General features: G+C 39.0%; 3 protein-coding genes across 6 annotated transcripts; all 3 read left to right on the forward strand.

Moving 5' to 3' along the window:
- Window positions 1-877: 877 nt before the first annotated feature.
- On the forward strand, window positions 878-2,846 carry LOC110850828 (Krueppel-like factor 5). Its single transcript, XM_022098407.2, has 3 exons — window positions 878-1,384; window positions 1,508-1,638; window positions 1,733-2,846. Exons 1-3 carry the CDS (start codon window positions 1,150-1,152, stop codon window positions 2,621-2,623), a joined length of 1,257 nt encoding a protein of 418 aa, XP_021954099.1. The 5' UTR covers window positions 878-1,149; the 3' UTR covers window positions 2,624-2,846.
- A 485-nt stretch (window positions 2,847-3,331) lies between these two features.
- LOC118436039 (transmembrane protease serine 11D-like) lies at window positions 3,332-5,995 on the forward strand. Its single transcript, XM_035852970.1, has 8 exons — window positions 3,332-3,782; window positions 3,870-4,085; window positions 4,153-4,285; window positions 4,372-4,508; window positions 4,582-4,707; window positions 4,789-5,558; window positions 5,633-5,645; window positions 5,715-5,995. The coding sequence occupies exons 1-8, from the start codon at window positions 3,644-3,646 to the stop codon at window positions 5,873-5,875; spliced, it is 1,695 nt and encodes a 564-aa protein (XP_035708863.1). The 5' UTR covers window positions 3,332-3,643; the 3' UTR covers window positions 5,876-5,995.
- Window positions 5,996-7,103: 1,108 nt separating this feature from the next.
- On the forward strand, window positions 7,104-15,368 carry LOC110850748 (carnitine O-palmitoyltransferase 1, liver isoform). Of its 4 annotated transcripts, none has more exons than XM_022098288.2 (18): window positions 7,104-7,729; window positions 9,640-9,787; window positions 10,752-10,888; window positions 10,975-11,081; window positions 11,169-11,335; window positions 11,417-11,463; window positions 11,527-11,678; window positions 11,777-11,901; window positions 11,983-12,387; window positions 12,465-12,572; window positions 12,652-12,677; window positions 13,297-13,362; window positions 13,777-13,819; window positions 13,905-14,111; window positions 14,199-14,333; window positions 14,418-14,567; window positions 14,662-14,871; window positions 14,993-15,368. In XM_022098288.2, exons 2-18 carry the CDS (start codon window positions 9,647-9,649, stop codon window positions 15,077-15,079), a joined length of 2,313 nt encoding a protein of 770 aa, XP_021953980.1. In that variant the 5' UTR covers window positions 7,104-7,729; window positions 9,640-9,646; the 3' UTR covers window positions 15,080-15,368. The 4 variants fall into 4 exon arrangements, with proteins under 4 accessions (XP_021953980.1, XP_021953979.1, XP_035708865.1 ...); XM_022098287.2 differs by lacking the exon at window positions 13,297-13,362 and adding an exon at window positions 12,898-12,963 and having other exon boundaries at window positions 7,105-7,729; XM_035852972.1 differs by lacking the exons at window positions 7,104-7,729; window positions 13,297-13,362 and adding exons at window positions 8,595-8,791; window positions 12,898-12,963.
- The last annotated feature ends 1,579 nt before the right edge of the window (window positions 15,369-16,947 follow it).

Consider the following 16,947-nt stretch of genomic DNA (forward strand, 5'->3'; position numbering starts at 1 on the left):
ATAAACTTCCGCTGTGCTGCTGCTGCAGTGATGATCACACTGCAACCACACCAAGGTCGCCGTTCCTTAAGGCTCCCGCTTATCTTATTCAATTATCATATCCTGTACGTACATGATGCATCCAATTCGTATCTCGAAAGACAAAACGAGCAGAGAGTGGAAATTCTCCGAAAAATATGGATGAGACGACGAGTCGATCTTCTTTCTCTCGCTCACTCTGCCTGCACAACAAAAAGAGTAATCTCGCATCCGAAATAACAAAACGGACGAACAAACCAACTCGAAAATGAAGGAAACGACAGAGAGAGAGATGCTGATTTGTATGAATAATGTGCATGTTATTGGTCCACCACTCTGACTGCACTGTGGTCGTCTCTGTGCTCAATCATGAATTGACATCGGCATTTCTGAAATTTCAAGCTTGGAATGACGGTTGTTCGAGTTGGTTTTTTGAATATCAAATTTAAATAGCCAAAGAAAGGTAAGGCGTCCGAAATGGTAACACAACACGTTCGATGCGCTCAATTTCACCCGTTCGATAGTATTCTCTGGCATTCTGGCTGGATTTCATAAGAGAGCAATTATTGAATGGAAAACTTATGTGTGGATGCAGTAGTGGTTGGTGGATCGGTGTGTGTGTGTAATAGTATGGCTACACACCGACTCGAGTGTTGGGTCACATTAAACTTGGTTAATGGTTAACTTCAACTACACTTAAGAGTAACATCATGATGATGAATATGGAATATGAGGGGTACAACACTACACGTTGCTTATACTTCTCATCTGAATCATTTCATATTACTTTGTATGAATTACTGGTGTTGATGCGAACTTGTCCCATGTTTCTAAAAAATGTGCAGCTGGGGTCTGACACGCTGGACATAGACCAACAGGCCACCACCGAAGCAGTCGCTATTGCTGCTGCGGAGGATTCTAGTGTGTCCAACTAAAGATCGGGTGTCAGCGATCCACCAAGTTATTCTTTCTCCAAAACAGTGCATCACACAACAACCACCAGCTCAAACACGAGTCCGACTCCGACAAACACGGTGCGGTTCAACCGGATAGGAGACAAGGAGTGATTGTCTCAAGTGCGGAGTGAGAAGATCACAAAACGTTCACCAGTTGACGAGAACAACGACGACGATGACACTCACATATGACGAAGAAAGTTTGCAAAGTTTCTTTTTTCTTCCGGGGACGGATGACATTTTCATGACGGAAAATGCTCATCACTCCGTTACTCACAATGCCCCCAGTGATACGCAACAGTGCAGCAGCAACAGTAGCAGCAACGGGAGTGTGCCGGAGTTGGAGAGCTTCGACCCCACGTTGCTGTCCTTCTTCCCCAACAGTACCGCCGTGGATGGCAGCTATCAAGGTAAGCCGAGGATAAAAATTTGACTACTTTTTTTAATTGCTGGATTTTCATTGCTCCTAAATATGTACGTACGAGGAGTGTGTTCCATGCAACAAAAGTTTTAAATTTGGGTCACTTCCGCAGAACCACTGTATTGTGGACCAATCTTGGACCATGACATGAATACAGCCAAAGAAATCCTTCCCCTGCACTCACACCACGACAACCTTCATGAAAATCTCATTAGTGCCTCGATGGAGCACATCTATTCTCAGGTTTGTTACAAATGCATGAGGTTCAATTAAGTTCAAGTACTTGGATCGTTAAAAATATTAATTATTAATTAAAGTTCATTTGACTAATTTGTAGATGGATGAGATATCACCTTCCTCATCGTGTGGCTCCTCACCCACGACATCGTTGTCCATCTCTCTTGATGAGTACTCTCCTGCATCTCATTGTCCTGACTTGGAGGGAATCAACGACCCATGGGATACCATGTTCAATCTCAGCGTTGAAGCATTTTCACCGTCAGAATTCAACTCGCTTGTGGACCCACTTTCTAGCATCACATCCTCATCTCTGCTGCCACAGACCACGATGTTGTTCAAAGAGGAGCCCTTTTCCCCCTTCCATGGAATATCTGCCGTCCCCCCTTTTCTGGAAGATCAGAAGATGGACTTGACCCCTCCAGCCAGTATTAAATCAGAAAGTGTGTCACAACCACCAAGCATCCCCACTCTGAAACGTGGCGGTGGAAGACCGCGTGGGAGAAAACCAGGCAGCGTCAATTCCAAGCCACGCCAATACAGGAAGCGATCCACGGTAGAAGGTGGACGGCCAGGACGACGACCAAATGCCAGTAAAACCCCTTACGGAGAAGGTTTCGAGCTCCGATGTCCGTATGATAACTGTGGAAAAGTGTACTTTAAGTCTTCTCATTTGAAAGCTCACGTTCGGCGACATACGGGCGAGAAACCGTTCGTCTGTCCATGGGATCAATGTCCATGGAGGTTTTCGCGTTCCGATGAGTTGGGTCGTCACTACCGGTCCCACACGGGTGACAAGCCATACCAGTGCGCCATATGTCACAAACGCTTTGCACGAAGTGACCACTTGTCCAAGCACAGGAGGGTGCATGAACGGTCCAAGGACACGTGTGACCTCATGCTTCCTCATCTCGCTTTTTGCGGAGACGTTGGGCAGCCGTTGTGCCGACCTCCGAAAAGGGGTCGTCCCAAGAATTCTTATGTACAATAAACAGTGGTACAAACGAGGGGAAGATAAAGTAAAACTAGACCTGCTAATGAGATGAAGGTCACCTTGTATATGTTTGTGTATAGAATGAACGTGGCATTTTTATGTGTTTATACTGTATTTAATTAATTATGACCTTCAAAAATCGAAAATAAAAACTTTGGGCTCAAACCAAAATGACCCCATAAGGACTTGTCCTTCGGGTTCCAAAACACCCACAAAACAATTTATGCTGAGTTTTTTCTTCAAATAAATGCGCATAATGTAAGTTTACTATATGCATATAAATGTACCTGGCATACAGTTGTACCGAATTGTTGAAATTCAATCAAGTAACTGGAAATTTTTTCTCTTAATGCATGTTTGGCCATGGATATTCATGTTCAAAGTCATAAGAAATTGACAAAATTGGAAAAATCTATGATGGCACATACAACTTAATGTCTTCAAATCATGTTCATAATATATTTAAGTAGTATGGTTACATAGGCCAGAATATTGACAATCTGCACGTCAATCTCCACTGTTTATATGCATACGTCTTTTTGGTCTACTAACAGCATTTGACAAATCAAAGTAATTTTGCAATAATGAAAGCATTGAGTTTTGACTGGACATTTGGACACAATACTTTTATTATTTGAGTAGAGCAACTGCATTCCGTGACTTTTTTCTATCCAGTTGGTCACGAAGCCCTATCCACCTCACTTCCTTCCGGTCATAGACAAACGGGATTCCTACGACGACCCTCATCCCTCACCATCGGTTGGCCTTGTATCTCCTTCACTGCCATCACACGGTATTATCATCTCGATAAATGGTCCCAATATGTTAGACGACTGAGACTTTCAAATTAAGTCTTGTTTTCGTGCTTGTTTCCAACTGTGTTTTCATCCTTTCTTTGAATTTCTTGGTGGATGGAATTTCTGAATTTTTCCCTCAACTCCTCAGTTTTATATTTATTATGTCGGGTACATTTTAAAGTTGAAATGTGGTCACAAACAACACTACCAGAACTTAAACATGACTAACAGACTTCAATATTTGTACCTGAGTGTTGTGATTTTTACGAATGTGGTTCAATTTTCCATTTGTGAAACTCGAGTACAAGTAAATTCACGGATACCGGAAGATTTGTTTCTGCAACCCTTAGCATCAAGGGGTAAATATTTTGACGCAGATCTTAAAAATGCTCATTTTCTATCAATTTTCTTTTCAGTTTCATGTAATTAATTAGTCAATTTCGTAGCAAATTCCCCAAATAATGGACGTGGTTCTCGTCCATCATCATCCTCAACGTTGCTTGAGCCCATCATAATTCATCACACGAAGGGGGGCAAGGACAAGGTTGATGACGACTCGTCCAATGAGTTGTGTCAGGGGGCGTGCATTTCGTCCAAATTGTGTGAACATCATGGTGGACAACTGAAAGGAAGTTGTGCCAAAGGAACAACTTGTTGTCAATGTAGGAGAAATAAACATACTTACCAAACTTAGTTTTGTTTGTAAACTAATGTATATTTTGAAAATAGTTGAACGGACATGTGGGGAAATTTCAAGGGAGAAAGTATCATTTTTCCAGTCTCCGAATTACCCAGTTTTAATAAATGATAGTTTGGACTGCACCTACCAAGTTTATCCAGATGAAGATACTTGTGCATTAAGGTGGGGTTTAAATACATTAGAATTGTGTACCATTTAATTCTTTAATGCATACTTATCCAACTTTGAACTTTGCTTAATTAATTTAGGGTAGAGTTCTTGTCTTTTAAAATTCATCGAGCTGTACACTACAGCAAGACAGAAAAATGCATATCCGACGCCTTGTTTTTGTTAAACACTGATCAAGGAGCTAACGAACCTTTATGCGACATGGAAAACCATACTGGTTCGTAAACGCAATTCTATGTCTTGATTATCAATTTGTAACACCCAATAAGACTCAAACTTTTAAATTACAGCAATTATTTATGTGAAGAAAGACGCCATAAAACCGACCAAATTTATTCTGATATCGCAGTCTGCAGAAGTCAAGTGGAATCTAAAAATTACCCAGATTAATTGTAAAAAGATTTCAGGCTGGCAAAGTACGCAAAATAAAAAATAGCATAATGCAATTTAAAATTTAGATTAATATCCAAATTTTAATATGTAACTTGACACGACAGATGAACCGAAATGTGGCCGGCAACTCATGTACGATTCCGAATCAGAGAACGACAACGGCAACAACGTCGATGACGACACGGACGATTCCGTATCCAAAGAATTTTCCAATGAAAGCCGAAGAGAAAGTTTACAACTGCAACCGCTCATCGTAAACGGGAAGGACGCCGAGAAGCGAGAATTTCCTTGGCAGATAAGCCTCCAGCTAAAAGGAAAAAGCACTCATCGATGTGGGGGCTCGATTTTAAACAATCGATTCATTGTCACGGCTGCTCACTGCGTCATGAGAAATGCATTCGAGTTCAGAAACAAGATGAAAGTCGTCGTGGGAGATTACATGCTCAATGCAACGGGTGAAGTGGAACACCAAGAGTTCGAGATTGAAAGCATCATTGGACACTTTCACTACAAACCGCACCACTCCCATGTCAACGATATCGCCATATTAAAAGTGGCTGGGACGATTAACTACTCCTCCAACATTCAACCCGTGTGCTTACCACCCGCAAATTACTCCACGGACGGAAAGCTTGGCTGGGTTTCGGGATGGGGGCGACTGAATGGTTCCGATCCCAAGGCGACTGCATCCACTTTACAAAAATTGCAAGTGTCCATCATTGATGACGAAAAGTGTCGAGCTCTTGTTCAACAGGAAGTTCAAAAAATTCTTAAGCGGAATGTAACCGTGACTGAAATGGAGATAATGGCAACGCTTGGACGCAGCAAGACGCAACTTTGTGCTCAGCCAAAACTGAACTCTGCAGTTTGTTTTGTGAGTTTCTTTTTTTAATTAAGTTTATTTTATGATTGATTTTGTGACTAAATTTTAAATGTTTTTTTTTGCAGGGCGATTCGGGTGGTAAGTGATGATATTTAATAAAATTGTACAAATGGTGTTGTATTTTAGCTTATTAATGACTGGTTATAGGGCCCTTGGTTGTTCAAATGGAGGAGGATGGGCGCTACATGCAGGTGGGAGTGGTGAGCTATGGACTCGGAAAATGTGTCACCGAGCGCAATCCCCCCGCAGCTTACACCAGGATTACGGAATTTCTCGACTTTATCGCAATTGCTACAGCCGATACCTGACTGATACGCTTTTCGTGCAATGTCCTTCAAAAAATGACTAAATTTAAATTTTGAAATTAAAAATTTGATTTGAGCTATGTAAAAATTCTCATCAACGGTAATAATACAACATTGCATTTACATACGTACTTTCACTTTACACATGTGCTCTGTATCAAGACGGATGTTAAGCCATGTTGCTCCATGATTCCGTACAAAAAATGGGAATTTAAGACAGTTCCATTATCACAGAAAGGTTATTCCTCAAAAATGTGAACGTGACGCTGCCCACGAGGAAAATTTTCCTAAATTACGATGCAAACAAAGTCAGTAAACGAAACCAGTGATTTTACCGTGCAAGCAACATAAAAAGAGTGGAAACCTGTTGTGTTGCACTCCGCTGAAGAAGAGCAACAAGACTTCGACAACACCAATTTTTGACGCAATTGGCCTCGTGATCTGTCTACGCTTTTTTGTTGCATGAAAGATTCTTCCTCCAATCTATTATTTACAAATAATCGAAAAACAACAACAACAAGTCCTACTAAAACACTTCTCCATCCAGTTATGAATATTTTCAAGTTGTCATGTACGCTTTTTCAGAGTTCCTACTCCGACCTAAAAGTTCATCTTATGTACTTGCCCCGATTTCCACTATGTATGTCCGAGAGTGCTTGTTGGCTAACTTTACTGCTTGCAATTTACATTCATTGCTCTGCATGTACTCGCATAAGAAAAAGGGTGACATCCGAGTATCATCATGAGCATATGTACGTATAGCAGCTCCATTTAGCCAACACCCTCAAACTTGTAGCTTAGTGGAGATGCAATTGGCGAATGAATGCGAATATGGTTTTAGGGACGAACATGAATTAAATTCGATTACTCATGTCGATTTTATTATACTTGTCAAAACCCTGTTTACAAATTCTTTATAAACTGCAGCTCGTAACAAAGGTCGCCTTGTTTTGCATATTAATGTTTGAAACAAGGCTGTGCTAGCCTTGCATTGTGCACACAATGCTCAATTCCAATATTTGTGATCAAATTTGTTACAAAATGTCGATTCAGCCCTAATTGTTCTTATTGATGTCGCATACTCTGGTCTGGTACAAATACAGACTCCATGAACGAACATAAGAATGAACTTGGATTTGGACTTTGGACTCTGGTGTGTGGAGGGTAAACAGCATGCACGTAAATGAGAGAGTTGTCGTCTTCTCTGGTATATTCGCACACAAAAGTCCTTTTTAACATCATTCAACATTGAGACTCAGGGGGGCCGACATCCTCGCAATCTCTGGTAACATTGTATGCATAACGAGAAATAAGACACCTATTTTTCTGGCCACTATTTCGACTCACTTAAAACCAATTGCCCATGCAACATAACAGTTTTGGTCCTAATTAAGGAAATACGATAACAATAATATTCTTATTTCTACCCAAAAAGTTGCATTCGTTGTTCGTGTGCAGCAGAGTGACTCGGAGTGAGGAGACTATTCGATATACGAGACCCTTTTTCGTTGGTTGGAAGAATTGGAGGAAGAAGCACATGTAAAACATTCTGAAAAAGAAAGACTGCTGGATTTACATTACAGCTCAAATATCGCGTATTAAAATAAATTCGTTCTCGAGCTCATCAATTTAAACCCGAAACGATAAACCACCAAAGTAGTGGGAATTCAGAAGAATTGTGTGAAGAAGAAAAATAGTTTTCTCTCTTAACTAATTAATTGTTAATAAGTAGACATAAAAAGTTGCTAACGTAAAAGTGAACGTATAGCACAAACTTTTGCACTGCCGGTTATTATTCGTCTGGACGAATTTAAGGAAGGAGGTCAAAGACAAGTTCTCTCTTTTTGGTGGAAACAGGTAATTTGCAATTGAATGACAGTATTTTTAATTTAGTTAATATTTTAGCTGCTATGTTAAAAGAGGTGTTTGGTTTGGCACATTTCTATAAATGTTACATTTCATGATGAAACTCATCTAAAATAGATAAATTGCATGACAAAATCATCAAAGTGCACAAGCACAATGAAAAAAATGCAATTAAAACTTCTAAAGTCCCGTTTTCTTAATAAGTAGATTTATGCTGGAGGTTTGATCTATCGCCTGTCATCAAAGATAAATATGATTATCTGGACTCAGACATCTCGAGCCAACACCTTTATATTACTGAATGTTTACCCTTTCCAGCTTATCTTCACATAATCACCAACACACTGCAATAAACCTGACCAGAATTTATTAGTCGGTCGATGAGAACCCATGACAAGGACAATTCATTAAATAATAATATTGTGTCTGTCCGTCTCCTCTTTATCCTCTTATCCATCATCCTGATAATACTGAATATTCATTCAGGGGTAGAATATACTAAAAATAAGTTGCACCAATTAAGCGGTTTATGACCAGTAACCCCATTACTTATCACCAACTTTTGATTATTCTTCATTCACCATTAATCCATTCAGATTTGGTTTGATATGCATAGACACACCACTTGCTATCTCCCTCAGTTATGTTATAACTCGTGATTAATGATAAGTCTCGTATACGCACAACAAAAATGCAAAACTTGGACTATGACTGGTAGTAAAACATTGCGGAATTATTATAAGTATATTTATTATTGGCTCACTCCTCGGTTTGTCATTCTTACATGTGTCAAGCAAGATCAGTACTGACTGGTTTGGCAGAAATCAATTACATACATACATAAACATCTGAGAAGTAGTTCTACCACCGTCTCGTACATTGCCATCAAGTTAGTTATCATGGTATGAGGACTCTAGTTCTTTGAACGATGAACCTCAACCGTCGGCTTAACTTTTCTCAGACTTTGAACCCATTCTTCTCATAATTTGTGTCGTTGGTTGAACGTAAGTTGTTGGTTTTCGTGCGACGACTCGGCTCAGCGTCAACAAGCAGGTAGTTGACGAAGCAATTATACATATGTAATTCTGTGTGCATTCATTTTGCAACTATTGCACATGACTTCGTACTCTGTGTACTATTTATAAGCATTCATTAATCATCAACATCCATGAAAATTATAACCACAGTTTTATTTTCTGCAATTTTTTTGGTCCTGGATAATTTCTTATTTTTATGACACAAAGTTGACATTTAAAATAATCGTAACTTTTAGAATGTCCGCTTCCAAAAATGCATAAAATTTTCATGGACCCGACACGCAATTAAACCCTTTATTTAATGTGCAACAGAAAGTGCTGCATTGTAAATTCTATAAACATTGTTGAGATCATAAATTGTTGCAAGTACTCGAATCGAATTATTAATAATCTGAATACTCTTATTTACTGCTGTAAGATTCTAAGCCAAGTTTTATAACCTGTATTGGCCATAAGTATGTACATGCACAATGAATATGACCAAATGCACATGCGGTGAGTTAAGTGCTATGACGAGATACAGGTAGAACGCATGATGACCCACATATTACCAACCAACTGTACCCTCTTGTCATACAAAAAAAGGGTTGTTTGTGTACGTGATCACCTTATTTATAATAACTCTGATGAAATAGGACAAGGTTTCAGCATCCTAGAAATTCTAGCATAACTGTCCGGGTGGAGAGAGGCACACAAAGGCAGGGTCCAAGGGTCAAGCGTTTGTGAAATTTAAATCGAGTCATAAATAGACTATTACTTGCAACAGTGTGAGTAGTTTTTCTCCCCAGGAAACTATAATAATAAGCATCATAAAATTATAGCTTAATTGAACTGAATTGCATTATCATTTGATTTTTCTTCCAGATAAAACATGGCTGAAGCACACGCAGCCGTTGCATTCTCACTCTCCGTTAGTCATGAGGGATTCAACGTCAACTTTGACAGAGAGGTGTTGAACCTCATTTGGTTGTCTGGAAAACGGTCCTGGAGGAAAAGGGGTCAACGGATTTATGTAAGACATTAAAGACATTAAATGATAATCTTATGGATGCATTAAAATATCTATGAATGAAACCAAGTTCATGAATTTTGACTCATTTCATGGAATTTTTATAACGAATTACCAAAGTTATGAATTTTAATAACTATTAAGTTATTATTTCGTCTCAAGCCAGTTATCTCTAGATTAATTTTTTATGACCCAGTCAAAATAAATGAAATGCCTGTTAATTACAAAGTGTGGTGGTAGGTAATTAAATATATTCGTTATGCCATTTTAATTTAGCCACTAATATTACTGACTGACAACCAAGAATTGCCTCACGCGAGCGAGATGACTAAAAAAAATAAAATGCAAAACTAAAACCCATCACGACTCCACGCTGAAAGTACAAGTAATCCGAAATGGTAGATGGTTTTTCTGTTGTGTGTGTTGTAGAGAATTGACGTCAGGGACAAAGTCCAATTTATTTACACACAACAAAACGCAACTATTAGATTGGCATAACATTATGTAACCACTGCAGATTTATTTATGGGCATATGCTCGGAGGAAGCTAAGGTATACACATAGATTTATTTACCCTGCACTGGTTTAACTGAATGCACCAACCATGATAAGCGTGCGGCGGATGCCAACTACAATGCTCTAGTTTATGACCATAGAACTTTTTAAAATTATTGTGTCTGCATTTACTATCAAAAGTTCGTATGCATGTTTCCTCTGCTAAACCTTCCCTATAATAATTCGCGATATAAACATATGCATAAGTAGTTTCATGTATGTTTTACACTGGACAATGTTTAAATAAAGTTATTCCATTGGCTAATTTTGGTTGAGTTGAGCATTGTGCATATGAGTAATGTATGGGTATTAATGAGTATTGCTGTATATTTAGAAATGTTTGGATGACTTGATTTCATGAAAACCTTCAAGAATATGAGTAACTAATGTTGCATTTTATAACGTTTTGCAGAATAACATAAGATGCGGAATATATCCGGGTTCCCTGAAGGGCATGACAGTTTCAGTTGCAACCTTGAGCTCTGCCTACTATGCAGGATACGACCCTTCGTGTGGACTTATCCCACTGGTTCAAAAGTTTATGCCAGCGTATGAACCAATACTGTTAAATATGCAATAATGTAATTTCATTTAAATAGAATTTTACCTAAGAAAATTTTCAATTTTTATTTTAGTGGCGATGTTGGGAAAGGGCTAAGTTGCGCAGTTGTGGGGGTGGGAATATGGGGTGGAACTATATTCACAGCAAGAACCTTACTTAGATTGTTGTTCAATTATAAGGGTAATAAGAAGATAAGATTTTCTGAATTTTGTATGAGAAATTCATCGTTAATGGCATCATGTCCTTAATTGATAAAATTATTTTTAGGTTGGATGTATGAGGAGCGTGGAAAAGGTAGAAGCGTTTCTTTAGCCACGAAAATGTGGTTGGCCGCTGTTAAAATCTTATCGGGTTGGAATCATCCCATGCTGTACAGTTTTCAAGGATCACTGCCGTCCCTTCCCCTGCCTTCGTTGGATGACACCATGACTCGAGTACTTTCAAAATATTTAATCAAGTTAGAATTATTCCTTCGAATGTGCAATTCTTATGAAATTATAATGTATTACTTGCAGTACTTAAGATCTGTTCGTCCACTTCGAGACGATGCCGACTATGCCAGGTGAGTAAAATTTAATACTGACAATTTGATCTTCATGTTGTAAATATTTATGTTTTTACACAGGCTGGAAAAGTTAGCGAAAGAGTTCAACCAAGGCATTGGAAACAAGTTGCAACGCTACCTCGTTTTAAAGACGTGGTGGGCCACCAATTATGTGAGCGATTGGTGGGAGGAATATGTCTACCTTCGCGGACGGTCACCCATCATGGTCAACTGTACGTATTTATTTATTAGTCAAGGGGGAACAGGGCTGAATGCCCTTTGTTCTTGGTTGAGAGGACGCGACTAAGATTATTCTTTCTCGAATTTATAGCCAACTTTTACGGATTAGACGCCATACTTGCCCATCCAACAAAAATACAAGCAGCTCGTGCTGCCAATGTCACACATGCAGCCCTTCTCTTTCGACGAGCCATTGAACGACAGGATTTAGAACCGGTAAGAAATAGTCAAATTTTGCTACTAACGTGGAAAAAAGTTGATGAACCATTGTAATAATTGAGTAATTATTTTCAACAGATTATGATTCAAGGGCTGGTCCCACTGTGTTCGTGGCAGTACGAAAGAGTGTTCAACACTACCAGAATCCCAGGCATTCAGACGGATCGTCTCCAACATCTGGATGACAGCACATGGATTGCCGTGTACCATAAGGGACGCTACTACAGCATGCCAACCTATTACAGAAACAGACTCATGGAACCTGCCGAGCTTCAGGTTATGTTCGAACGCATTTTGGCAGATACCTCTGTGCCTTCAAAGGGGGAGGAGAAATTGGCCGCGTTAACGGCATGGGAGCGAGTTCACTGGGCCAAAACTAGGCGTGAATTTTTCTCAAAGGGAGTTAATCGTAGTTCGCTGGACTCGATTGAAAAGTCAGCTTTCGTCTTGGTGCTTGATGACGAAGAGTATCATTTTGATCCTGTAAGTGCACTCATAATCTGTAATTACTCGCTAATTTTTCAAGATTAAAAAAATCATTGTTATCTCATCATTCGCAGAATGACTCTTCGAAGCTCAACCATTTCGCCCAACGGATGCTACATGGAAATGGTTATGATCGTTGGTTCGACAAGTCGTTTACCATTGTTATTGCTAAAAATGGACGAGTACGTTTTTTTTCATGGAACTAAACTGAACTAATTGCTCCCCTAAAAGACCATGATTAATATCATTTTTATTTTTCAGATGGGATTCAACGCTGAGCATTCATGGTAAGTTGTGAGAGAGTATAATTACTGTAAAGTTGTGAAAGTATCTCCACCTTAAATTATTTCAAGGATTTGTGCAAAAGTCATACTATTTTTCAGATGAAAAAAATAATCAAATATGTAGGGTTACATTTAGCTCGATTTCAAATTTTCATTTTATGAACTTAACGTTTTCAAGACTGATTTTGGATGTATATTAATCTTTATTGTGCGCCTTGGTAAGGTCGGACGCCGCCATATTGGCACACATGTGGGAGTTTGTGTTAGCTGAAGATAATTTTAACGGAAGGTAATTTTACTTGAAGCGACATCGCCGACAGTTAACATTTGATTTGCGCTTCAAAAGTATTTCCTTGTTTTTGCACATTTTATTTTCTCATTGCACTTTTAAACCCTTTTACTCCAGCAAGAATATAAAATTTTAGCTAATAGCTATATTAATTACAAATGCAAGGGTCTATAATGGTGGTGGTATTTCTGGTGATGGTAACGTGGTCTCAGGCGACTGAGAAGAAATAATATGTTTCAAAAGGTATGTGTAGATATCAGGGTCAGGAGATCTAGTCGGTATAAAATTGGTGGTGGTGAACAGCGTCGAGCAATGATAATAATTCTTTAAAAGGTCTGATGCTCCCATTCTGGGTCACTTGTGGGAACATTGCTTGGGAGAAGAAATGTTCACTTACGGGTAAAGTTCAATTAATATGTATCAGGGGGGTGTCTCGCAGAATAGTTTATGTAGCTGATTGGATCTAACTTAAAACATTAAGCGTGATAATTCCTTAGGATTAGTACTGCGGGTATACCTATATTAACCGTTACGCTTTCCCAAAATAAATGGGTTGGGTGCTATGAATTGAAAATATGTTTGGAACTAATTCGCAATTATGTAGCCATCATGTTTTATGTATATCTTAAGCTATATTCACTTTTTGCTAATAAGACTTACTTTGTACTGAATCCGCCAGTTTATCTTATTGCACATTACTTTTACCATAATTTTGTTCCTGCTTTTCCACTTGCTTCATGTTGTATTATATCTCAATCGTTAAAGCCATTGAATTTTAATTAATTTACTGAATGTGTGTGCTGTATGATGCAGATATGACGCTCAGGGAAACACAAACGGATCTGTGGAAGTAGAGGTAATTTTCATTGCTATTTTTACTTTTTGAAACAAGTACCGACCAATTAAAAGAATTTGATGTATAACAATATTATTATTTTCAGCTTCCTCAACCTAAGAAACTAAAGTGGGAGATTCCCACAGAAGCTCTGGAAGCTATTGAATATGCCTCCAATTGCGCTCTCGTCCTGCTTAACGATGTGGATCTGAAACTGGTCATGTTCAACCATTATGGTAAAGGCTTCATGAAAACGTGTCGTGTCAGCCCCGATGCCTTCATTCAAATGGCCTTGCAACTTGCCTACTTTCGCGTAAATCTAACAGCTTAATTTAGAATTTTTGATACCTTGTTAGGAAACAACTATTGCAAATGGTACATTATTTTTTGCTTTAAATAGGATGCTGGTAAATTCAACCTGACATATGAAGCATCCATGACAAGATTGTTTAAAGAAGGCAGAACTGAAACTGTGAGACCTTGTACGATCGAGTCTTGCGCGTGGGTGCGGTCAATGGATGACCAGTCAAAAACGGTGATAAGAAAGCATATTAATTAATAAGCACATGTTTTACCAATTTTAGCATTATTACTAACTAAACTATTACTGAACATTTAGGGCGAGCAAAGAATTGCATTGCTGAGGGATGCGTGCAGACGGCATCAGTTGGGTTACCAAAATGCCATGGTTGGTAGTGGAATCGATCGTCATCTCTTTTGCCTATACGTTATCTCCAAGTACCTGGAAATCGATTCTCCATTCTTGAAGGTTATTGTCGTATTCAGTGCATGACATTTCTGCATGGATGAAATTTTGTGTAGATCTCATTACATTTGCATATTCTGTATTTCTTGCTTCGCAGGAGGTATTGAGTGAGCCCTGGCGACTCTCGACATCTCAAACTCCTCATGGTCAAACTACCAAATTGGATCTGGTCAAGCATCCCGATTGCATATCGGCCGGTGGTGGGTTTGGACCCGTGGCTGATGATGGCTATGGAGTGTCCTACATTATCGCTGGTGAAGATGTTCTCTTCTTTCACGTCTCCTCGAAGAAGAGCTCGCCGGAAACTGTAAGTCACGTCATATTGCGATAACGAGACAGGCATTCCATCTGCAAACCTCTGATAAGAAGCCTTGACATTCCAACGCGAGAATGTATTAAATACCAATCTATCTTCGTATATATTTCAGGATTCGGAGAGATTTGGCCAGAACATTGTAAAAGCTTTGGACGATATAAAGAGTATGTTTTCCAGTCTGAAGAAGAATGGAGCTTAGTGACACCAAGATATTTATCGCTGCGCTGCTGTTGTTCGAATTCTTCTTCTTAAAAACCTACACAATAGTGATGATCATTTTAGGTTTAACTTATTGAAACGTTGTTGTAGCCCCGAGATTTTATTAATGCATTTCCTTATAAGCGTATTTTGTGTGAGATCCATACATATGAAATAATACAAATTTTGGGAAGATAAGGATCACGTCGCATGAGTCAATAATAATATCTAATAATAATCAAATAAAGAGAAAAAATAAATTCAGTTTTTTTGCTCAGAGAATAAACCAAGGTTTGCATCTGAGGATCTTTTTGTCATTATTTACTTACTCATGGCATCAAGCCAAAGTGAATTGAAACATCGTCTACACTGTTTACATTCACAGAACAAATAATTTGGTCAACAACCAACATTTTCTACAACATCGGCTCCTTGGGTGCAGAATAATAATGTCGCCCGATTTTTTTCCTGTCTTTCTTTCAGCATGAGATGGGCTCGATAATTGAGGTAGTAAAGAGCCAGCAATGCATATTTAGCGTTTAGTGTAATGTAGACCATGTAATGAACCGGAGCGTCTCATTTTCCCCGCTTCATCACATATTATGCAGGCCCATGTATTTATATGCCGTTTTATAATAACAGTCCTTATAACATATTACATGCACGTTTACTAGTAAGTAACCAACCACTTGTTATTTTACTTTAGAAGACTTCTCAGTAATTGGTTCTTCTGAAAAAAATGTAATTGTTCAAATATGATATGCTATTATTATTAAGGTTACAACATTTTTCGACTATGCACCGGCCACGAAGAAACACCCCCACCAAGCAAGCAACCATCCCCTGAATATTATATTCTCCTCTTCCTCGCCGTGTGTAGAAGAATGGAGAATATATAATAATAGGAGGAAAGGTAAGGTAATAAATAAGTACCGACCGATGTACATTGATTGTTTATTCAACTGTGCTTAACGAGGACATCATTTTATTTCCACTGACCTACATACAACCCAAACCAAACTTTTTAAAACTACCTGCTGTGCCTGGTTTTATTTTTTTCGTTATAAGCTGCAATTACATTGACTTCTTCTAGTAAAATGTACAAGCCTGCCAATTACAATATGAGCATGTTGCGGCATACACTAAGCTCAAAATGAGAAAAGGTTCATTTCATGACTAGAGTAGAGGCCCGTTCAAGAACGGGTTCTAGCTCCCAGAGGGGGTGTGCCCATAGCGCAAAATCCCCTACGCTACACTTCAAATAATTCCCAGTGGAGACTTTGTCCATTGTCATAATACATATGTACGTGCATCAAATCATACATTTCAATTTCCCTGATCACGGAACAATTTGACTTCCCCCTCTTGTAGTGGCTGCATAGGTAACTACTTAAATTCCCGTCGCGTGAGGGTGGCTGCATAGCTAAACACTTAAATTCCCATCGCGTGGGGGTGGCTGCATAGGTAAACACTTAAATTCCCATCGCGTGGGGGTGGCTGCATAGCTAACTACTTAAATTCCCGTCGCGTGGGGGTGGCTGCATAGCTAACTACTTAAATTCCCGTCGCGTGGGGGTGGCTACATAGCTAAACGTTTAAATTTCCACAGGATGTGGTGGCCGAATGACAAAAACCTTAAATTTCCAGAGAGGGGGTGACTAAAAAACAAAACACTTAAATTTCCAGAGAGAGGGGTGATTAACTAACAAAAAACTCAAATTTCCAGAGGGAGGGGTGACTGCATAGCAAAAAAGTTAAAATTCCAGAGAATAGGATATGAATTTTATGCTGCTGGTATGTTTACAATTCTACTGCAAGAAGATAGAGACAAAGTGTCGCGGCAGAGTCATCATGGGTACGCTCAATGGT

The sequence above is a fragment of the Folsomia candida genome, unplaced genomic scaffold (genome assembly GCF_002217175.1).
Source record: "Folsomia candida strain VU population unplaced genomic scaffold, ASM221717v1 Fcan01_Sc006, whole genome shotgun sequence".
Classification (NCBI taxonomy): domain Eukaryota; kingdom Metazoa; phylum Arthropoda; class Collembola; order Entomobryomorpha; family Isotomidae; genus Folsomia; species Folsomia candida.